Source organism: Megascapheus bottae, chromosome 9, assembly GCF_031878675.1.
Source record: "Megascapheus bottae isolate mThoBot1 chromosome 9, mThoBot2.hap1, whole genome shotgun sequence".
In the NCBI taxonomy this organism is placed as follows: domain Eukaryota; kingdom Metazoa; phylum Chordata; class Mammalia; order Rodentia; family Geomyidae; genus Megascapheus; species Megascapheus bottae.
The window spans coordinates 9343637-9367781 of NC_143517.1; the positions used below are offsets into that span (position 1 = coordinate 9343637).

Genomic DNA, 24145 nt, shown 5'->3' on the forward strand with positions numbered 1-24145 from the left:
TTTTCTATATGAGAATTTTAATTAAAAGAGCCCTTTCAATCTTGCAGAGAAAGATGACAGAAGAAGTATTTCGTTTTTGCCCTGTAAGTCAGGAAAATAGATTTTGGAGTGACATGTCACTTTTCTTCAGTGTCAAGGAAAGCAGGTTATTTTGTGCTGTTTATCATAATATTTGAAAAAGCTGACATTGCAAAATGAGAAGTCAAATATTGAATAATCCTTTGTCCAAAGTCTAGAAATAGACTACTGAAATTTTTTCTGAGAATAACTTTTTCTGTGTATGTGTGTTTTTTTAAACTTTTTTATTGTAATTAATAGAAGGGTTACAGTTATATTTGCAAGATAGAAGGTGCATTACTTCTGTGTGTTTGTTCTTGTTTTCATTGTGTCCCTAGGATATATTTCATTCTTATGGTCAATTGTGGCTCGATACAAGTTGGGCTTGGCTCTTCAGAAAAGCATTGGCTTCATTTGCTGCAATGTTTTTCTGGATATAGTTGCAAGCACAGGAAGCATCACCCTCCTTGTGTTGTAGAAATAACGTGGTATAATGGAGCATACCTTTGTAAGTAAAATGAATGAAGTCTCCATCTGTCTTTAAAGCCATTATACTACTGAGAAAAAGCCAATATATGCCCTCTAGTAGCCAATAAAGAAAGAAGAATGTTATGAATGGGTTCGATCCCTCTAAGCTAATGGAGAGAAATTAGAGAAACCAGAACATTCCCTTGAAAAGGCCGCTGCAGCACCCTGTAAGCTCTGACAGCATCTCAGAACAGAGGCAGCTCCCTGCTGCCTCAGGGTGTACCAGGGCCTGATGACTTGATGTCTAACTTGCTGCTGCTAGCTCTCTAAAATGCATTTGGAATGACAAGGCCTCCGAAAGCAAGAGGACACATGACGTTCAAACATATCACATATTTTAGCACCAATGATTATGAAGCACTCCAGCTCTCAGTGATAGGAGAAGCCACCCCTGATTTTGTTCCTAGGGTTGGTTCCCTTTGGGCAGCTTCTAAACAGGGTGGTTTCAGAATCTCTTCACTGTGGGACATACTGCACATATTCTATACATAGACACATTCTGTTTATGTGCATGAGATTCAGTACATAAAGGACATAAAAGGCCAGCTGTGACACACATCGTGACTGGGAGAACAGTGTGGAAGAGCAGGCACCTGCCTTACCAAGTCTCAGTTGTTAATGGCAGGGACATCTTGCTTTCCTATTCCCTCTTCCCCTCTCTTTTCTCATCATGCCTTCCTCCCTTTCCTGAGAAGTTTCTCTGTGTCTTCCTGGTCTGCATTTTCTTAGACTTAACCCCTTCCTAAAAGTATTCTTTTCATGTCTTCAAATGTTCTACTATAGTTATTCTTATCATAATTGCTTCTTTTAACTTAAACCCATTCTTTTGTTTTCAGTTTCCACTATCTTTTTGGCCCTTCCTTCCTGCTTTGAGAATAGTCAATTTAGTATAAATAGTGAGAAAGTTTTCAGAGAAGCCTAGAACTTCCTGGGAAGGAACTTGACATTCATCTGCCATGTCTCCCCACCCATGCATGACAGGAAGTCTTCTGTCTAAAACTTCCTGGGTCGACAGTAAGCCTGCCTCCATGACATGAACCTTTTTCTAAGATTTAAAAAAGAAAAAAAAAAACATTTTCCTACAAAGCAATTAATTCCAGTTCTGGAGAGTTTTTAGCTTCTTCTTCGATGAATCTGCAGATGGCCTCTAAAAGAGTTCCTGATGTTCATGTGACACTGTTTTCTTCAATGCATTAACAAGAATAAAGCCCAACATGGAGTGTCTAGTGCTGAGTCCTGGCATCATTTCTGATGATACCAGGTTCAGGGAGGTGATTATTAAAGGCGATACCAAGTTCAGGTAGGTGATTATTAGAAATCTCATGCTGGTAAAACCAGGACAGGACTCACAAGGTCATGTCTGTCTCCTTCTCTTGTGGGCACAGTCCACATTTTCTTTTTGACTTCTGGCAAATGTGAGTGGTAGCTTTCAGTAGTTGTGAGGCTTTGCCACTGACAATTTATAATCTGCACTTCAAAGTGACTACTGTGTCATCACACTTGTTTTCCTTTTTTGTGCTGATCCTACAGCTACAACTCAGTGCTTGGATGCAGTCCCTTAGCTTTCTCCCTTAAAGCTGGTACTCTGCTACTTAAGTCACAGCTTCCAGCTATGGGGGACTAGAATCTCTTGGATTTCCCTACCCTGGCTGGTTTTAAACCTCAACCTCCTGAGTAGCTAGGATTACAGGAATGATGAACCAGCCACCAGCCAAGATAGGTTTTCTTGTGATATTTGGCTTTGACCACATAGTCACTCCCTGTGTCCATCTTCCCAGAGGCCAGCACATTGCTGTACAGTTATTTACAGAGTTTTCCCTAGCCAATGTTGCATGCCAATTATGAGAAATCCCACCCAGCTTTCTGACATCTATAAGCCATTGTTGTCCTCTGGTAAGTTGTTGGGTGGCATTGTTTTCCTGCTCTCAGTGCCTTGGTACAAAATATTCCTTGTGTCATGTGCATTTTCCTTCCCACTGTATCAGCACACCAGCACATAGATATCGCCCTCTCTTGTTTCTGCATACCAACCTCCATCTATTTCATCCTTTCCAATCTGGAAAAATAAATCATCTCTGTTCCTCACTATTCCCAGCCCCCTTTGAGTACCACCCCTCCCCCGCCCCCAACCAACTTATCACAATGCTTTCTGAAAGTGACACAGCAGTTTCCACAGAAGTAAACTCTTGCTCTGTTATGTGTTCAACATCTGTGCCATTATGCTGCATATTATGCCTATTTTTACTGTCATGGATGTCAGCTCCATATCCTGTGTAATTTTGTTCCCTGAACGAGGTCACTAGTGTTGTTTCCTTGCCTTCTTTTGTCTTTATGGCTTGATTAAATGTGTCCCTTTGAGATTATACCTCTAGGAACAGAACTTGTAGAACTTGTCTTTGTTTCACTGAGTGGATCTCTGTGATCTTAAGGGCCTAGACCTTTCCACAAATCAGGCCTGGGGAGAGCTTGGACCATGACTGGATTGTTTTTCTTTTGCTCCAGTCTTGCTTTTCTTAGCAAAGCATTAGAATATTTTCCATCAAGGAAGGGTTTTAAGACATTTTGAGCTCCCCTTAGAGAATCTCACCAAAGAAAGAGCTTTTGTTAGTCTTGCCTCTTGTCAGATTATTTGGGTTTATTTTTACATTTAGGAATACCTCTGGTCACCAATTTCTCAGAACACCATCCTGCCCTTACTAATTTACCCTGGGCACAAGAAGGATGCACAGAGAAGGTCGAGCTGTGAACACAGTTTGGTATCTGGCATTGACTGGCTAATGAAGAAAGGTGCCAGCTATATTTCCCACCCCTCTCTTCCACTGACACCTGCTGGTCCCTCATTTCTTCTTTCCTGTGAATGTTTCCATGACCAGATCATTACACAGGCACAGCCTGAAAAGAGCCAGGCTGAGATTGGCAGCAAGACCTGAAGCTGGTGCACCATCTAGAGCTTCTCCCTGTTTCCCTACCTGTTGAGTGTTGCCAATGACAGGCAGTGGGCAAAAGTGGTAAGTACAGTCCACACACCCCGCCGGCCCTGAGGTTGGCAAGGTAAAGAGCAGTCGATAGCTAGCATAATAGCTAGCATACTTCTCTTAGATATACAGAGATAGTGACTAAGGTCAAAAGCTTGAATGAGCCAGGCACTGGTGACTCACTCCTTTAATGTTGGCTACTCAGGAGGCAGAGATCTAAGGATCATAGCAGTTCAAAGTCAGCCTGAGCATGAAAGTCCCTGCCATTGTTTATTTGCAATTATCTACCACACCCTTCAAAATAACAGAAATGAAGCTGTGCAGCTCACATGGTTGAATACCAGCTTTGAGCAAAAAAGCTAAGGAACAGAGCCCAGGCTCAGAGTTCAACATTATGGGGGGGGGGGAGAGGAAAGCTTGCAATTGAGAGATCATGAGATTTTAAACATCATTAACTATCTTTTGCTAAAAAGCAAAAATTTAATCCAGTCTTCTTTTCTTTAATATCCAGAAATAGGAAGAACTATGAAGTGAATCAGGAAGAAGCAGTACCTGATAGTACAAGATTGAAGAGAATGTGTGGGAATATGTGTAAAGCAGGTCATCCTGTTTTCACAATAGTGGAGGCAGTGTCTTCAGGCCTAGTGAAAGCTGCTTTGTCCTTCCAATGATGTCTATAATTTTCTATTTTAAATATATATTAGATTACTTTTGGAAGAGGTTTTAGACACACATTATCTTTAGGAGGTTTCTTAGTGATCCCACTTTAAATTTGGGGTTTGTTTGTTTGTCAGTCAAGGATTGGTTACTGACAGCTGTAACCCTAGCTACTCAGGAGGCTCACATGTCAGGATGAGAGTTCAAAACCAGCTGGGGCAGGAAAGTCCATGAGCCACTCATCTCTAATTACCCACCAAAAAGCTAGAAGTAGAGTTATGACTCCAATGGTAGAGTGCTACAAGGACTGTGTCCTTGTCTCTCTGGCAAGAGGTGTATTGAGGGAGCAAACTATCCTACATCGACAGTAGATATAGCTCTTAAACTAGTAAGTCACTTCCATTGAGGCAGACACATCCCATTCTTGTCAGACAAGAATGCCAACAGAAAGCCCCAAACTTTTGTATTTACCAGTGTTTACTGCTGCCCTATATTCACAAGAACCAGGCAGTACCCTCGAATGGCTCCCTGGGGAAGGATTGTAAGCTTCACCTTATGCTAGGAACAGTGAAGGAAGTGCCTGGGAAAAGGATGGGACACACAACCAGTGGTCAGGGGAGTTTTCCCATGGCACCTTCCTTCAGCCTGGAAAACAAAGAAAGTTAGAAAGGAGAATAAACCTGTGGCTGCAGCCTCCATTCAGGTCCCTAATATGACACGGTGCTCTCAGCCTCCCTAACAAGGCTATGCCTGCCTCCGCATGCAGCTAGACCACAGAGAGCCTGGCAAGCACCTGCTACCTTTTTCCAAGTTGCTTTCAGGCAGAGTCAGAAGGCACTTGGGCAAAGAGGAATGAATTTATTAGTCATTCCTAAGTTATTTGTCACTTATACCCCAAAATAATATTTCAGGTGCAAATTGTGCTAAAGCCTTTCCTGTACCATACTCTGCTGGAGAATAATTTTATGTAAGATGTGTTAGGTGCTGAAAAGATTAAAATAATGTGCTGCAAAAGGTAGGTGTCTGTCATCTTACATGTCTTGTGTTGAAGATTGTTCAAAATAGTTCAGTCTGAATCTTTAGAAGTGAAAAAAGCAACTGTTTGTCTTTTCAGACTACACTTGAGGCAGAGAACTAGTTGTTCCAACAGCCATTGTACCGAGAGCTTTTCAGGAAAAGGAGCATAATTCTAGATGTTCCTTGACAAATGAAATCAGCAGTACTTAGTATTTTTTTTCAAGTGAATCTAAGGTTTTGCTGTTCGCTTCTACCTTTCATTGATTTCTGTTTGCATCGTGCGCGCGCACATGCGCGTGTGTGTGTGTGTGTGTGTGTGTGTGTGTGTGTGTGTGTGTGTGTGTATCAGTCCTTGTGCTGAACTCAGGGCCTGGGCACATTGTTCCTGAGCTTTTTTGCTTAGGGCTAGTGCTCTTCTATTTGAGCAACAGTCCACTTGTGACTTTTAGGTGGTTATTTGAAGATAAGAGTCTCACGGATTTTCCTGCCAGGGCTTATTTTGGACCATTATCCTTCAGATCTCCGCATCCTGCATAGTCAGGATTACAGGCCTGAGCCACGTGGCTAGCTCCCTTTGCACTTTACATATATTCCCTATGATGGGAGTAGCTGTTCTCTGTGTATGTGCTAAGGCGCTGTGCCGTCCACAGTGAAGAGTTCATGTCAAGCATCAGTTCAGTATTTTTTTTAGTGGGGGGTGGGTACCACTTCTGTGATTTGAACTCAGGACCTTGCATTCTCACCTAATTTTTTATACTCAGGGCTAGATTATTATTACAGCTCTATTTCTGGCTTTGGCTTTTTGATAGTTCATTGGAAATAGGAAACATTTAGACTTCCCTGCCTGGGCTGGCTTCCAGCTCTCAGCCTTCTGAGTAACTAGAAATACAGCCATGAGTCTCTATTGCCCTGCTTATTTCAGATTTATAAACATTTCTAATTGCCCAACGCTTGATTGCTTCCTTCCTTCCTTCTTTCCTTCCTTCTGCTGTACTGAACTTTGAACTCAGTATGTTGAACTTGCTTTGGTGGTGCTCTGCTGTTTGAGCTATGTCTTCAACCTGGTTTTTTTGTTGGTTATTTTGGAGACAATTGGATTTTTCTGCCCAAGATGGGCTTCACAGTGGGATTTTCCAGGTCTCTATCTCCTGGTTAGCTAGGATTCTAGGTGATAGCCCACAATGCTCAGCTCATTAATTTCTCATCTTACATCTTCATTGAGCTTTTGCAATATTAAAAGCAAAAAAAGAGTTATACTAAATATCCTACTCCAGGTTCATTGTTCTGGTTTAACTCTAAAAGCATTTTAGCATGGGACTCATACAAGCAATGCTAAGGGCTTTAGTAGAAAATAGCAGAAGCACGAGGCTTGTGCCTGCTGCTTTCCCAGTGCTCTGCTGTGGAGTGGAATGAAATCACAGTCTTACATTGCTTTTTTTTTTTTTCCAATAGCCTTTCATTATGAAGTTCAGCCTTAGATAGTTCTGCAGTCAGTGATATAAACACTGGAAATTCAGAACAAAGAGAGTACAGTTTATAAAAATGTTACCTCCCGGGCTGGGAGTTTGGTCTAGTGGTAGAGTGCTTGCCTAGCATGCACAAAGACCCGGGTTTGATTCCTCGGTACCCCACATACATAGCAAAAAGCTGAAAGTGGTGCTGAGGCTCAAGTGGTAGAGTGCTAGCCTTGAGAAAGTCCAAGGACAGTGCTCAAGCCCTGAACTCAAGCCCATGACTGGCAAAAGAAAAAAATGTTACCTCCTTGACTTGTGCATTTAAGCTATAAACAGGTGATGTAGATATTTAATTGACAGAATTCTAAAGGATTGCACAGCCTACTTCAAGAGATAGTACAAAGAGTATTTTCTAGGAACTAAAATAGATCATCAGTGTTGGTCCGTGAACTGGAATGCAAAGCACCTAAAAGTATATGCCACCTTCATCCATTTTCTGTCTTTAGGTACTACATGGGTTTGAACTCAGGGCCTCATGCTTCCCTAGGTTGGCAGTCTACCACTTGAAACATGTCTCAAGCCCTAGTTTTTTTGCTCCTTATTTTTATAGTATGGTTTCATTTCCCATCTATATGAGTGCCTATCCCACTGTTACCTACTCTAAGGTTCCCATATTTCTGGATATATATGAACTGACATCATCAGCTTAACTCTGCGCAGATGGGCTCTTCCTAGACTTTTCTTCCTTGCCTGGTCATAAACTTCTATCCTTCCAGCCTCTGCCTCCTAACAAGCTAGACTACAGGTGTGAGCCACTAGTAACTGGCTCATACGCACACACACACACACACACACACACACACACACACACACGATCAGCAGTTCTCTAAGATTCTTTACAAATAATTTTGTCAAGTAATATGCATCAGATTTGCTCAGTTTCTCCCCCAAATATTACTTTACTTTTTCTCCCTTCAAGTTTCAGTGTTTTATGATTTCACTGGAACACTAATTTTATTTTTTAAGTCCACCATGTCTTTCTAAAAATATATTTACAATTGTTTTTGTAAAGGTGATGTACAGAGAAGTTATATAAGTCAGATAAAAGGTAAATTTCTTTTTGAAAAATATTACCTCACTCTCGCCTAGTTTTTTTCTTTCCCAATTTTTCTCTCCCATCCCCACCCACAAGTTGTATATTGTATACTGTAGTGTGTATATATAGTGTATATATACAAATACATAGTTGTATAATATCTAGCGAGTACCACTGCTTCATTTGTTCACCCACCCTTTGTACAACCATTTCTGTGTTTCCCCTTTAGATTCCCCCAGCACAGATAAACTTTCAAAAAAGACAAAAGAAAAAGACAGAAAAAGCAACCAAAAACAAAAAAAAACCAACCTGTTGTTTTCATTATATTATATGATGATATGCACACGGATTATGTTCCTCTCCTAAGAATACCTTTAATCTTACTTAGTGTGTAAAATTGATTTTATGATTTTATGTTAGAGTAGATGTTTTCCTTTGCCCCAAAGCTGTTTACTCTAAATTACAGTTTTTGTTTTTGTGGGTTTTTTTTTCTGTCTGTATGACCACAGTAATCTTTCTTACTATATCCATGCTACATTTGCCTTGGGGTACAGGTTTATATGATTAAGAGAACAACAGTAATAATATAAAATGCAGATACTTACAATCAATATTGGCAGAGAACTGGCCACAAAATTCTAGGTCTATGAGCCCTGGTGTTCAGGCTTTGTGTACACAAGATGGGCACTAGACGGCCCCTTCGTCCAAGTAGGTTGGAGGGGAGAGGACAGTGAGTGAGAACTCTCAGCTCTGGCTTTGAAAGCACGGTGTATTGCTCCTAGAGTTTCTAATCACAGATTTGGTTGTTTCTGCTGCTGTTGTGAGTGAACAGGAGTGTCACCCTTTGTCACTGCTGAAAGTAAAGCTGAAGAAACTCATTATGGGAGAGGACAGAAGTAGCAGTGGGGGATCATTTTGTGTTTGTTTGGGTAAAGCAGTCAGTCCCATGGATTTTCATTAGGAATTCTAGAAGCCCTGCTTTTTAAGTCATTTTCATAGTTGTATTTCCAGACCTTTTTTGGCACTGGCTTCAGGCAGCATCAGTTTCATAAATCCCAGTTAGAAAGTTAGATTCCAAGTGGGTGCAAATGGGTAGCCTTGTAAAGATGCATTCCTTACCTCAGACCAAGAATGTTTCACCAGAAGGTGATTCCCCCCCCCCCGGATTCTCCGTTTTATTTATAGGAGAAAAACATTTTAAGAGAAATACCATCACAAGTTTTCTAATGATTCTGGCTTACAAATGAAAATGAAACATGTGAACAAATTCTCTGACCTTCGAGAACAACAGCAATGTAAAGAATCCATCAGGGACAGAGATCTGACCTGCTGTTTTTCTCCAGCCTACCTTGGATTTCATTTCATTTTTAATAATGGCTTTATTGTTTACTCGGGCCCATTTTGCTCACATAACTGTTTGCTTTGAAATTTGAAACCACATATTTTCTTTGGAACTCAAATAAAAATGGGGGTCATTCCAGTGACCTATGAGCCAGAAACTGCGTAGTCAATCCACTCTGACAGAAATAACACAGGCTCCATCACTTGGGAGTCATGGAATCATTGGAAGACAAAAGAGTCATTCAGTGATCCTAAAGCTTGAAATCTCATGATGGTGATTATCAGAGCCAAGTTGTAGACTCAAGGGGCGGCAGTTAATCAAACCTTACCTTTTCTGAATAGACTCACTGAGCCACTGGCAACATATTGCCCAAAGAACTGAACCACCAACCATACAAACTGCAGAGATCATAAGTACCATTATATAAATGAAAAGCAAAAAAGATCCATTAAGCTTGAGAAGGTACTCTGCCATGTGTTCCAGAACTGTAAATAATCAGCAATGTGAGTCGGTTTGGTAGAACCCCACCACCTTCTCTTCTGAACTGAGCAGGGACAACTTGAGTCCCAACCACATGTGCTACATCAAAAGCCAGGATGCAAATACCCAATTAACAGTCCAGCAAGTAGAAAATGTGAGGATAAGGATGCTGTGCAGTATGACCCCATTTTGTTTTCTAGGCTGGATTCCCTTGGGAATGAACAAAGTGTATACTTTTTCTCATGCCCTAGGAGCTGTATTCCTGGATAACTCTTAGGCAGAACTCCTAGCCCTTGAGGTTCTTAAATAATTTAGTCCTCAGATCAGTTTCAGGCATGAACCTGTCCTACCAAATATCAACATCAAAACCCCAAGCTCATCTCATGCATATTAAATTAATTTCTCCCATTCACAGTTCCACCCTGAATCACCCTGGAAACCTCTGTGGAGTTGGGACCTTGGTTGTTTTTCCTTCGTCCCTCTCTCTAGCTCCTTAACCACTCATTGATAAGTGCCACTTCTGACCTAGCACACAAGCCTTGTGTGGGTATGTGATATGCAGGCACAAGGTAGAGTATAAAGGAGAAATAATATGGTGTCTTTCTCCTTAGCTCTTACTGCTGGAACCTGGTGCTCCCTAAGCTTGGCACATTGCAGAGCTACTTTGTGGTGGCATCTGAGTCTCTCCCCTAAGTGGGTGTTATCACCCCTCTCTCAAGCAGAGCTTCTGGTGGATGTTTCTCTGCTGACTCCTTTTGGTTGTGGTCCTTTGGTGCATCCCCCTTATACCCATTAACACAAAGACCTTCCCCTTGGTGCTCATGGAAACACTGCTCCTGTTAGGGAGGAAGCTCTAGAATCTTTTCAGTCTAGTGAAACTCCTGAGTTCCAAGGAATTAAGTCAGGTTGCCTAGATGGCCCACCATGGTAACGTTGTCTCCTGAGACACACTTGCTTCCCACATTTCAGGAAATGTGCTGTCTTTCTTTGCCCACCTGACATTGTACAAAAACTTTGTAGGGAGCAATCCCTATCCTGTCCACATCTCCCTGCACACTTACTTGACTCAGAATACCACCTGTGAGATATCTCAGTAACATACTATACCATGAATATCAGAAATGACTTGCCTGGAATCAAAATGTCTGAGATTTGAGGGTTTCTTTTTATTTTATTTTATTATGGGGATAATGTGTACAGGGGTTACAGTTACATCTGACAGGTAGTACGTGCATTACTTCTTGCACATTGATACCCCTTCTCATGCTTTTATCCCTGTTTCCCTCCCCCCCCCCGCCCCTTCCCAATCATCTTATCCCCCCCCCCTTCCCTTCCCTATTTCAAATAAACAAATTTCTCTTTGATTTGGGACTATTCGCATACATACATATAATGAGGTAGCTTGGACTCATTTATAAGTGGGAAATTTGTTTTGCATTTATGTTTCATATACACCTTTATACAAATAGCCTGAAGATAATTGTATATAGTATCTTCAGTGTGTTTGCTTTCTGCCTGTGAGTGACTGCATAAAGTCAGGTGTAGAAATTTCTACTTGTGATGTTATGCTAGCATTTATAAAAGTCCAGGTTTTGAAGCACTCAGTTTTCAAATTAAAGATGCTCAACTTGAATACCAGTTGTGTCCAAATAATTTCTCCATGTTCATCAGAATATCTAGGAGTTTCATCCCAGTGCACCTCAGAGGAAATGTCTTAGCTCTTCCATGGAAAGTTAAGAGCAGAGGATTTTTTAAATTATGATTAGAAGTCACCCTGTAGTCAACCAAAAGTATAAACTTATTGTCATTAAATATACACTGGGTGCTGATGGCTCATGCCTGTAATCCTAGCTACTCAGAAAGCTGAAATCTGAGGATCATGGTTCAAAACCACTTCAGGCGGGAAAGGCTTGTGAGCCTCTTATCTCCAATTAGCCACTAGAAAACTGGAAATGAAGCTGTGGCTCAAATTGTAGAGCATTAGCCTTCAGCAAAAGAACTCAGGGACAGTCCCCAGGCCTTGAGTTCAAGCCCCACTACCACCACCACCACCAACAACAACAACAACAAGTTTATTAGGAAAAGCTCATGTTTCCAAAGAATGTATAAAAATGATAGGCAGGGTTATTTATTTTACTTGCAGCATGAAAATGACTGCTGACAGCAGCACTGAGTTTACAAAAAGAAGATTTAGGTGTTAGAATTACAGATGGTGAGATTCCACATGAAGATAAGGAAAGGGATAACACTTCCTTCAGTAATTGAAAAAGTAGAGATCCTGAAAGCGTTGTAGGTTTAACTTAACATTTCCAGATGGCTGGCCCTATGATTTTTCTCTTCGCTGTTTAGTGTCTGTTGTGAAAATTTGCTCTTTGGTGGCGGGGGGAGAACAATTTATTTTCATTTTTGTTATCCTTCATTTCTGCATTTTTTGCATGTTACTCTCACAGTATAAAAAGTAATTATGTGTTCAGAAGAGAAGGTAAAGAGGTGTTTAAAAATATTTTTATGCGGGGACCAGGAGTTTGGCCTAATGGTAGATTGTTGGCCTACCATAAGGCCTGGATTTGATTCCTCAGTACCACATACATAGAGAAAAGCCAGAAGTGGTGCTGTTGCTCAAGTGGTAGAGTGCTAGACTTGAGAAAGTCCAAGGACAGTGAGGCCCTGAGCTCACGCCCAGGACTGGCAAATAAATAAATAAATAAATAAATAAATAAATAAATAAATAAATAAAATACTAGCTGTTATTAACTAAAATGAGTGTCATCCAAGTAAAATGGCATTGTTTCCTTTAACCCAGAGAAATGAAACTTGATTTTGTGAATATACTTTAAATATAATTCTTTATGATAATTCCACAAAAAATTAATTGTTACAATGTACGATTTTACATGTGTGTAAAGAGGACAAGTTTCAGAAAAGTTGTTGGTTAAAAGCACATTAGGAAGAGGAGCAGGCAGATCTGTGCACAGGCACAGTTGGTTTGGAGGCTTGCCATGGTTCTGTTTGGCTTAAGCCTGGGGTACTTAGGAGGAAGAGAGGGAGGATCACTGTGAGGAGTGTGCGCTTCCCACAAACTGCTTCTTAGTAGTCAGATGGAAGCCCAGACTACCCTCAGCAAAGCTGCCTCACCCTGATACCCTTTAGCCTCTGGGTTTTGCCCAGTACACCTCATGCACATCTCTTTAAAACGCTGATTGCAAACCAAGCACTGGTGGTTCACATCTGTAATACGAAATCAGAAGGCTGAGATCTGAGGATGTGGTTCAAAGCCAGCCCAGGCAGAAAAGTACAAGAAACTCTTATTTCCAGTAGACCAGCAAAAATCTAGGAGTGGATATATGGCTCCAATCATAGAGTGCCATCCTTGAGGAAGAAAGCCAAGTAAGAGTTCAAGGACCTGAATACCAACACACACACACACACACACACACACACACACACACTGATGTCTTCATGCCAGGACACCTGTTATACCCTAAATTAGATACAAATCTAGTCACAAAAAAAGCCAAGTTTTGAGAAGTGGAATTTGGAATCTTTATTAAAAGGCTGGAAACAGCCATGAGGGCCAGAGAAGAAATAAAGAACAAAAACAATACCAATAGACCAATTCAGCTCCAAGGGAGATTGAAGTAGGGATGCCTGGTAGACCATAGAACAGAACGCAAGCAGACAGGAGACACATGGCATGGGGTAATGGTGCCTGAGCTGGCCTCAGCTTAAACAGTGGGAGGGGCAGCAGCAGGGTCACAGGAAACTTGACTCCTAAGCACTGAACTGGCAGGCTTAGTATCCATCCTATCATCCAGATCCCTGCCACTACCTCCAGGGATGCCCCCATCACTCAGGGAAGCAGGGCTTCACTTTCCCCCACCATGCAGGCAAGATGCCAGACCCTACCTTCTACCTTGTAGCCAGACCCAACTCCCCCACATCACCTCCTCCTGTTGCTGAAGATGTAGAGGAAGTGCCTCCATGCTCTTTTCTTACCCCTCCCCCAAATCTCCAGAGATACAGCCCCTACTATTCACCAAGGATTGGCTGCAGGATACCCCTCAAATACCCACATCCAAGAGTGCTCAAATCCCTTGTGTGAAATGGCACAGTATTTGCACAGAACCTGGACATACCCTCTTCCATACTGTAAATCTCTAATTTGTGCATGACGTAAATGTTGTATTTCTTGTGTGCTGAGTTTTAGGAAACATGACAAGAAAGCATGTTGGAATATCTTGATGCAGACACAACCACCCTAGACCAAAGCACACTGAATGAGCGAGCCACTGCGTTAGGATAGCCTGCCTTCCACTTCATCCATGTGGTCTCAGCCTCACGCTCCACATGGGGAGATAGAGTTACTTGGGGGAACTTTTTTAATTTTTGACTATTTTAGAATGTTTTTCATGTGAATTCAGCTGAATCTTCAGATGTAAAATGTACAGAGAATAGCTAGCTGTATTTTATTACTCCCACTTTTCAGATAGAAAGGCTGAGGCATGAATGGGGTAATCACCTGGCTAAGGCTACTGTATCATGATGGGGTAGAGGTGGTGTACAAACCCAAATGCAGGATTTGGGGTGTCACTTGGAGCCAATCAACCATCACCCTGTTTAGGCTCAGAGTTACCTCCCTATTAGAGTTGTTATACTTGCTCCTCTTCCACCCTGTCCTCATGCTGTGGTCAGAGTATTCTTAAAAACACAAATCTCACCATGTCTGTAATACTTAATTTCCCTAGTGCTTTCCTGTTTCTCTCTCTATAAAAGCTGAAGACTTTCTGCACCCTACCCCCAATAATCTTCTTCATATTGTCCTCAGATATCCCACTGGCCAAAAGTGACTTTCTGCTTTTTGAATATGCCATGAACGTGGGCTGTAGGTGTTCTGTTAACCAATACCCTCACCTGTACCTCCAGTAGAATTTTCTCTCCACCTCAACCTTCTCTGCTCCTCTCTGATACTTTTGGCACCTTTGTTATTTAGGTTCAATTAGTATTCATCAAATTGATTTTGACTCTTTAAATTGTAACTTTTCCGTTTCTTTACATCTTATACATAATTGCTTAGTCAACAGGTACTGATTCATTGATTGAACAAGGCCCACAATTTTAAGCACATCCCACTTACCTTGTTAAAGAATTCAACAACAGCACATAGGGACATGAAACTGAATGTCATTAGAAAACTGAATGTAATTAGAAAAGCCAAGAACACAGAAATGGCAAGTGATTCTCTAGTCAAGATAGAATCTTACCAAAACAAATTTTTAGCTACAAGCTAAAAATAGGCCTGTAGCTGAGGCCTATAATCTTACTCAGGAGACTGAGATCTGAAGACTGGTTCACAGTCAAGCCAGGCAGAAAAGGTATGAGACTCTTATCTCCAATTAATCAACAAAAAGCTAGAAGTATTGCTGTCCCTCAATGATGGAGCACTAGCTTTGAACAGAAAAGCTCCATGATGGTGCCCAGGCTTTGAGTTCAAACCTCAGGACCAGCACACAGAAATGGAAAGAAAGAAAGAGGAAGAAGAGAAGAAGAATTCCTAGGAATTAAGTATTGGGCAAGGAAACCTAGCAAGGTGCACATGTACAATATAAACACTGGGACCAAAACCCAGGACTCCAGAGGACCTTATTCATGGGGAAGTTTTGTCATCTGACATTTAGGTTCCAGAAGGAGTTGGTTCTTCTAACATAATAAGATTGTAGATGAAACTTCCAAGGGGAAAACCATTTTTTTCTATTCTCTTCCAAGAATACTTGAGCCTTCTCAGCCCACCAGATTCAACAAGTTTGTGGTTATCCCGAAGACAAGACACTAAAGAAGTATTAAGTGATGTGGAGCTGAATTAGCCAGATTTGCTCTTTAAAGCGTTCTTACTCCCCACTTTTCTGCCCTAAGGGTAGGAGAATTTTCACATACTTAGAAACCTGTGGGTGGATGTCCTTCGCACAGCCTTTGCTCTGATTCCAGTGACTTTCTTTCCTACTGGAAACTTAACGGCTTATTTTCTTTTTATTTACCAGAAACACTAGGAGAAGTTAACAAAACAACAAAACAAATTTGCCCCACAGTGATTTTTTAGTACCGAATTTTTAACATCAGCATAGTCAGTGCAGAGCTCTGGATTTGCTTCTGAGCAACAGTGTGCCACATTCCTTCCCATGGCAGCCCTAGCTGGGCCCCTGTCCCCAGGCCAGGCAATCTTCTGTCATCTGTCCCCAGGCCAGGCATTCTTCCAGCAGCTGCCTCACCTCGCAGCCATCAAAGCTCTCCTTCCCCAGATTACAGATGCTTTGGCTTCAGTTTTTTGTTTTTCTCAAATGCACCATGTCTACGGAGAAACATTCTCTAGCTCTACTTTCCTCCAGGGCTGCAAATGTTTGCTGCTATTTCATGTCAGCTAAGGGTCCTAGATTTTACCTAATGTCCAAGCAGCTGGTTACTTGGAAATTAGAGGGATTCAGACCACTTTGGTTTTTTAATACTTGTCCTGTGATGGCTATTTGAATGCCTTAAAATCCTTCAACTTAAGAGGCAAAAATCTTTGCCCATCTGCTTACCAGGCCAGATGTGGGCTTCCTCTTTACATTCCTGGCTATATTATGGAGTAACATCATTTAGACTCCAGTGAGAAACACAAGTGTTACTGCATCTATCTCTGTTACCTGATATATTGTATATATGTTTATTTGAAATAGTGAAGGGAAGGAGAAAATCAAGATGATTAGGAGGGGTGGGGGGAGAGAAAGTGGAAGAAAAAAAATGAGAAGGGGTATCAGTGTTCAAGAAGTAATGTACCCACTACCTGAGGAATGTAACTGTAACCCCTCTATATGTTACCCCGACAATAAAATACAAAGAAAGAAAGAAAGAAAGAAAGAAAGAAAGAAAGAAAGAAAGAAAGAAAGAAAGGAAGGAAGGAAGGAAGGAAGGAAGAAAGGAAGGAAGGAAGGAAGAAAGAAAGAGAACAATGCAGTATTTAGTGCTTCACCCAAGTCTACTGGTTCTGAGGGCAGTATCAGGAGATCTAGAGCCACAAATTGAAATTGAGAAGCAGAAGAGCAAATAGTGAAAGATCCCACTTCTCTGTGGGATCCCACCACTCAGCCCTGTGTCTTCTATCAGCCATCTCATCTAAGTGGTGTAAGCTCTTTGCCTGCACCACACTCTAGCCCAGTAACCCAGGCCATTTACTTTTCAGCTCACGACTGCCTCTTACAGGACACTGGATGTTTTACACCTCAGATCTCCCTAATTTCTTTATCCTGGTTCTTTTATGAAATTTTCACTGTAATAGAATATAGCCAACACTATTTTGAGTGGAATTTTCTTTCTCTCCTTGGGCCAAGGAGCAGTTTATTGAAGCAGAATATTTCTTAGCATGCACAAACTTTGGGTTTGATCTCCTGAATCATGGGGAGAAAAAAAGTAAAAAGTAATACAATGACTTTTGTTAATGAAACTACTTAAGGACAAGGTCATACAAAACAACATGAAGTCCCTTCTAGCCTAGAAGTTGGCTTGACTGCTGCCATCAGTGTCAGCCACCACCACTGGGCCTGTGCAAATGTCAAGGTATCCTGTGCCTGTCTCTGACGGGCAATGCGATGACCTGGTTCAAAACGTGGAGATGTGGCTCCAGGTTACTCCCTTACCAGTGGGATCATCTCCATTTGATTTGCCTGGTGATACCTTCCTGACCCTCAAGTAAATGCCCTGCCACCAACTCTATGCTGCAAAGCTCACAAATGCTTCTCCTGTTTGGTCTTTACCAGCATTTTTCCCAATTCATTGAAAGTAAAAGAAGCTTAGGGATTAAGGAAGTATTAAGAGAAAAGACAACCTAAGCCACTTTCATTATTTTTGAAGTAGATTTAGTTTGTTGACTAAAACAGTTAGAAAATGTTGAGTCTGCCTGTTATGATCCTATACTAGTACCAAGCATGACTACAGTTGTTTCTTGTTTTTGAGTCTTCCAATAAAATATTGGTGTTTTGCCCCTATTGCTGTGTTAAAAAAAAATTACCAGGGAAAATACAGGCAAGAAGTAAGAGAGGAAAGAGATGGGAATGAAAAGGAAATGAAATGTGAAGTGTTGCAGATCATTGCTACTTTTAACGTAATCCTTTCACACTGATTTTAAGTCTAATAATTGCTTCCTAAGTCCACAAAGTATATGAAGCTCCAGGAGTCTTCCTGAAGGTGTCAGTCTCATGAATAAAGAAAGTAATGTGAAAAGATTAGGTGATGCCTGGGGGATGCCTTCTAGAAGATAGAAAGGTGTTCCTCAGTCCCTTGAGAAGAGAGAGAATAGAAAAGAGGGAAAAAGGAAGAAAGAGAAAACAAGAAAAGAAGAGGAGGAAGAAAGAAGGAAAGAAAAGGGAGAGAGGTGGAGAAAAGGGAGAGGGATACAGAGGGAGATTACTCTTTTAGTATTCCTAATTATAACCAAATAGGCTTTGACATGTTGAGGCTGGACAGTGATCTCTACTGGCTGCAACAGGAAATGAATCTTGTATAAGGGGCAAATATTGCTGGTAAAGTACTAAGACTCATTATAAATTATGTATACATTAGATAGGGAATACTGAAAAGTCTCCGCTTTGGGATTTGAAGACTTGTTTAGTTTGGGCGTTTTTGCTTTGGTTTGGTTTGATTTGGTTTTGACCTTGGTAGTTAAGTTTTTCAAAAAGTCCTTAGGTAGGTCCTATGAATGCCTATTACAAACATTTTCTATGACATAAACCAGCATATTTAGGCATGACTGACATTTTAAATTCCTAGTACTTCCAGGGAATTTGAGAATTTTTGTGCTATAAAGAAAATGGTGATTTCTTCACATGGAGCGTGAGGCATTATGGAGCATTGATAATCAAATCATACACTCATATGATTCAGCTAGAAGTAGTTCTCTTTTTCTTTTGTAGTTCTAAAAAGCAGGCGTGAGTTCATGTGGGTGAATGCACATGCATCCTTGGTTTGCAGGAGAGTTTCTAATACTTTGACTAGTGAAGCTAACAGACAAGGGCCAGCTCTTTTCTTGAATTCTTACACTTCCTGCCAATTCCCATTTCTCCCCTATCTAAAGAAGTAATTATTGCAAGTCCTACTGACAGACTGATGATAAGGAGGCACAAGTTGGGTTACATTGCAGAAGGGACATACTGTAAATCATCACTCACCACCCACGGTGTGGCCTTAAAGCCAATAAGGGATCCCTTAAGAAGCTGGTGGCATTTAGTGAGCTGGGAAGGAATGGGGTTTGGCTGAATCCTCTTTTCTCCTGGCTTTCTCTGTAAGCCATGCCAACAAACCGGGGCGTATTCGCTGGGAAGTGGGGAGTGTTCTCCCCCAGTGAGAATTCGCGCGCGTGGGAAACCTCGGGGTGGGGGGAGGGCTTGCTTGCTTGCAAATGCCTGTAACCTGGGGAGGTACCAGGACCCCTGTTGGGGAGGGGGAGAGGGAATGGCAGGCAAGGGGGGGAAAAGAAGGGGTGGGGAAGGGGAGGCGGGGACGCTGCGGGGTTCCTCTGTTGCTGCAGCCGTGATGTCACCCGCCCCTGCTAACCCGCGGTTGGTTGTTTTGTGTTTCAGCCCTGCCTGCAGTGGAGCACAAAGACCTGGAGGAGAGACTCCCACAGCCTTGGGGGAGAAAGAGAGAAGAAAGGATCGGAGGAACTCCTGGCCTGTGTGGTCTTTCTGTGCCAAGGGAGAAGGGGCAGGGGGTTGGGGGGGAGGCGTGTCTGAAAGCCACCGTGGAGGTTGATGAGCTGTGACATGAGACGCTGCTGCTGCTGCTGCTGCTGCTGCTGCTGACAGTGCTTCCAGGACCGCCCCCCTCTGCGCCCCCCCCCCCCATGTACATGTGTCTATCCAGGCCGGCTCGAGGCGCCCAGAAGAGCATCCACCACGGCTGCCGGGGAAAGACCGCCCGCCATGCCCACCGAGACGCTCCAGACAGGTAGCATGGTGAAGCCGGTGAGCCCGGCGGGCACCTTCACGTCGGCGGTGCCTCTGCGCATCCTCAACAAAGGGCCGGACTACTTCCGCAGGCAGGCCGAGCCTAACCCCAAGAGGCTGAGCGCCGTGGAGAGGCTGGAGGCCGACAAGGCCAAGTACGTCAAGAGCCAGGAGGTGATCAACGCCAAGCAGGAGCCTGTGAAGCCCTGCGTGCTGGCCAAGCCGCCCGTGTGCCCGGGCGCCAAGCGCGCGCTGGGCAGCCCCACGCTCAAGGTGTTCGGGAACCACGTCAAGACGGAGGGCGGCATGCAGCGCGAGACACTCAAGCTGGAGATCTTGAAGAACATCCTCAACAGCTCCGAGGGCTCCAGCTCGGGCTCCGGCCACAAACACGGGCCCCGCAACTGGCCGCCGCACCGAGCCGAGGCCACCCCGGACCTGCACCGCCATTCCTTCGCCGAGTCCCTCAAGGTCTACCCCACGCCGGGCCGAGGCAGCCCCCAAGAAAGCAGCTCCCACGTGGGCAGGAGGCTCCTGGAGCCCTCGGCCGAGTCCTTCCTGCACGTCTCCCACAGCTCCTCGGACATCCGCAGAGTGTCCAGCGGGAAGCCCCTCAAAGCCATCCCTTGCAGCAGCTCGGCCCCTCCCCTGCCTCCCAAGCCCAAGGTGGCCGTCAAGTCCCCCGGAGGAGCCGACCCCCCAGCCGAACCAGCCTGCGGGGTCAGCCGCCGGCCCTCCCTGCAGAGGTCCAAGTCAGACTTGAGTGACAGGTATTTCCGCGTGGACGCGGACGTGGAGAGGTTTTTCAACTACTGTGGACTGGACCCCGAAGAGCTGGAAAACCTTGGCATGGAAAACTTTGCCAGGGCCAATTCTGACATCATCTCCCTCAACTTCCGCAGCGCCAGCATGATCAGCTCAGACTGCGAACAGTCTCAGGACAGTAACAGTGACCTTAGGAACGATGACACTGCCAATGACCGCGTGCCGTATGGCATCTCTGCCATCGAAAGGAATGCTAGGATCATCAAGTGGTTGTATAGCATCAAACAAGCTAGAGAGTCACAGAAGGTGTCCCACGTGTAAGACAGACAGACAGACAGACACACACACACACGCAGTGCTGGACAAAGACGGGGAGGGGTGGGTCTGTGTGTGCATATGCAGTCGTGAAGGTTGTGAGGTCTCCTTTGAAGTGTTGTGAACTTTTCCACGCTTTGTGTTGCTCTGTTGTGCAATGTTTTCAAGTTGCATGCCTGTCAACATGGCGACTAACCTTGGCTTTCTCCCTCCACATCTCTGCACAGCCTGGCTGAACACACTCACCTGCCAAAAAGTTTCAGGCCAGAATCTAATTTAGGGCTTTGCTCTTAGACAAAACTGTTTACAAGGCAAAAAAAAGAAAGAAAAAATGGTATATGATTTCAATATGTATGCAGTTCTTACGTTTTTATATCCCTCGCTATTGTGTCTTAATTAAAAGTTGTATCAACTGGTCTTCAAGTTGAGAGCAGAAACTTTTTGAACTACAAAGCCACTTTGCCTACCTGTGAGATCTTAAAAAGGGGAGAAAAACAAATAGGATGTGCCACCAAATGAATAGTAACTAACCGAACATAGAACCAGGCTGGGTTTTCTGTGGAATAAAGTAGTGAGCCTGACAATTAGTCGTTATTCATGTTGAAATCTTCTTGCCACTTACTAGAGCCTCGTTGGGGCAGCAGTACTAAGTCCTGTGTCTAATTCAATGTGTACGTGGTGTTTCTGTGTAATACCCCAACCGAGGAAAGACAATCAGAAACAACCAAGGTTGACTTAATCTAGGAGGTTGGATATCTGTGAATTTTGTTGCTATTCAGATTGGAATAGTTCAAAAGTTTGTAACATTAATCTTTTTGACAGGAATGGCCTGCCCTAAAGAGGATTCTGGATGCCTTTTTTTTTTTAAGCTAAAAAAAAGAAAAGAAAAGAAAAAAAGAAAAGTTATATATTTAGTTTGGAGAGACTTTTGTTGTTTCTTTCTTCTGTTGCTATGTTTTTAGGCAAGAACTAATTTGTATCTTTTTTTCTCCCCCTCACTCCTTTTGTAATTGTTCTATTTGGGGGACTGGAGTGGGACTTGCATAGATCTGAGCTATCTGAAGTCATGAACAAAAATGGAAATACCAGCCATATCAGTATAGAGCCTCCCATTCAAAAGTGAATCATCTCTGAGCAGTGTAATTCTGTTGTCTTGCATATGTTGTTCTCTCAGGCTGTGGGCATTTGTTAAAGCTCTAGGAAATTGTAGAAACACTGTAGCTTCTCCACTCTGTGTCTCTAAGCTGCCTCTCACCTTTGTCCTTGCCCCGCCCCTCCCCTACCTGTCCTCCAGGTGGTTGGTTAGCTGTCAGCCAGCTGACACTAGGGCATTGCACAGGGGTCTGCTTCATTGTTCTCATGCTCAGAAGTTCCCAGCAGCAGCAGCACCTTAGGCTTCATCAGCTGATAGGAAACTTTTTACGGTGTAAATGCTTACAACTATGTATATACTTGCGTTGTTATGGAATCTTTAAGAAAAACGAAAAGGAAAAGTTATGTTAATAAATAGCTCTGGTGCAGGCTCTGATGGTGATGGTTTCTCATTGTCCTTTCTTTTTCTCCTCTATGAGAAGTTAAGCTGTGGACTATGGGCCAGAAACTTTTTGTGTGTGTGTGTGTGGGTACTGGGGCTTGAACTCAGGTCCTGGACCCTGTCCTTCAGTTTCTTTGTTGGCACTCAGCCACATGAGCGTCGGCTGTACAACTGATCTTCTGATTTTCTGGTAGTTAGAGATAAGAGTCTTGTGAACATTCCTGCATGGACTGACTTCAAACCAGGATCCTTAGATCTCAGCTTCCTGAGGAGGGAGGATTATAGGAATGAGCCACCAGCACCTTAGTTAAAAACACAATTTTGATAACTTTGAAGAAACATTTCATGAATCTGCTTTTACTCTTATCTCAACCATTTTAAACAGCAGTATCCTGAAAGCAATGCGATTTTGCTAAAACAAGTTACATCAAAGTTTCTAAAATATACTGCCACCTCTTCACTTAATTCACACTTCTTTTATTTTTGTCTTTTCTTAAACATCAGGGTTTTTCACATTCCCCACAAGATTCTTCAGTGTTCTTACTGTAGACTTACCTTTGAAACACTATTCTTTGTTTTCTCTGTACAAGCATTTGTCCACTCCTTCACTCAGCCCATTTTAAATCCATCACTTGGTGAGTATATTGGGCATGCAAGGTATATACCGCCATGGTTGACATCACAATCTCTACCACAAGGAACTTACAAAGACTCACATTTGTTTTAATAGAAGAACCACTCCTGGGTAGATATGTCCTGCCTCCTATTATTATCTAAATGTCACATATTCAATGAGTGTTTATTGCATGAAGTTATTTGAAGATGAACCTTTGCTCTAAGATTTCACATATATATAAATTAAAAAGACATTTTACTTAAAATGATTGTCAGAACCAGGTGATATACATTCCTTAGCTAGTTCTGTTGATTGACATTTTTCTTATGAAAACTATATTTTGTTCACTGGCTAGTTTTAGATTATTCCTGGATATCTCACTCATGGTCAGTGGTCAAACAAGAATTCTCTTTTCTAAAAGAGAAGAGGCTTTTTGGAATGCAGCTATAAATGGTGATAAAACAGTAAGTTCAAAATAACAAAATGTCTTTTTAAAAAGCTAACAAAAGAAAGCTTTCTTCATTCACCATTGTTGTAGGAATGTGGCTTTTAAAAGGTACTTTTAAAACACTACATAGCCATCACTTGCTGGAGCTTTGGGAATAATAAAAATTGATTTTTATCGTAAGTAAATTATTTTGTGGGGACAAAATCATTGCTTGTGATATTTTAGATTATATTTAAGTCTTCTAGTGGTTCAATACAGTGTATAATCTATACACATAGAAAGCTGTGTATCATCTCATTTATAATCAGCCTACTCCTGGCTTTACTCATACAGAAACAAATATGAGCCTCTTAGTTGCTATGGAAAGGTGAGAGCTCATTATTCACTATGACTCGTAAAGTTTCTACAAAGAACTATTTCAGGTACTTTATGTTAATTCTAACTGTGAGGCATTTCCTAATTGGGAAGTGTTCTATGAAGCACTCATTCCTTCTCACTCAAATTATTGTGTGTGCACAGTCCTGTATATATGAAATGCTAATGATGCTATAAGTATAGTATCATACTTTTTCCCCTTTTTTTGCCCTGCACAATGCAGAGTGAGGCCATATTGCCACTAAATAGACCTACAAATCAGCTGTTTGTTTCACCAAATCTTATATAAAGTCCCTTCATGTCCATTCCTCTGCTATTGCCTTAGTTTGGGTTCTCAGCATTTCTTTCAACTGGACTATTGCTTTCTAGGACCATTTAAATGAAAATTCTTCTCCCCCTGCCCAACACACATAATCTTACCCTGTTTCATGTAACATAACTTAATCAATTTTGATCATGTCACTCCTATGTACAGAAAGAAATTCTCTAGATTGAACAAATTGTTGATAGGATAA

General features: G+C 42.3%; 1 protein-coding gene across 3 annotated transcripts in view; it reads left to right on the plus strand.

Moving 5' to 3' along the window:
* The window catches only part of Fam110b (family with sequence similarity 110 member B), a 151434-nt gene extending 130290 nt beyond the window's left edge, over positions 1-21144 (plus strand). For 2 of the 3 annotated variants that reach the window (XM_090338846.1, XM_090338845.1), the window contains exon 3: positions 19212-21144. In XM_090338846.1, coding sequence (XP_090194972.1) covers positions 19554-20663 — 1110 coding nt within the window. In that variant the 5' untranslated portion in view covers positions 19212-19553 and the 3' untranslated portion in view covers positions 20664-21144. Of the gene's footprint in view, positions 1-18867; positions 18914-19211 lie in introns of those variants that run through there. The other variant, XM_090338847.1, reaches the window with a different exon arrangement.
* Positions 21145-24145: the final 3001 nt, after the last annotated feature.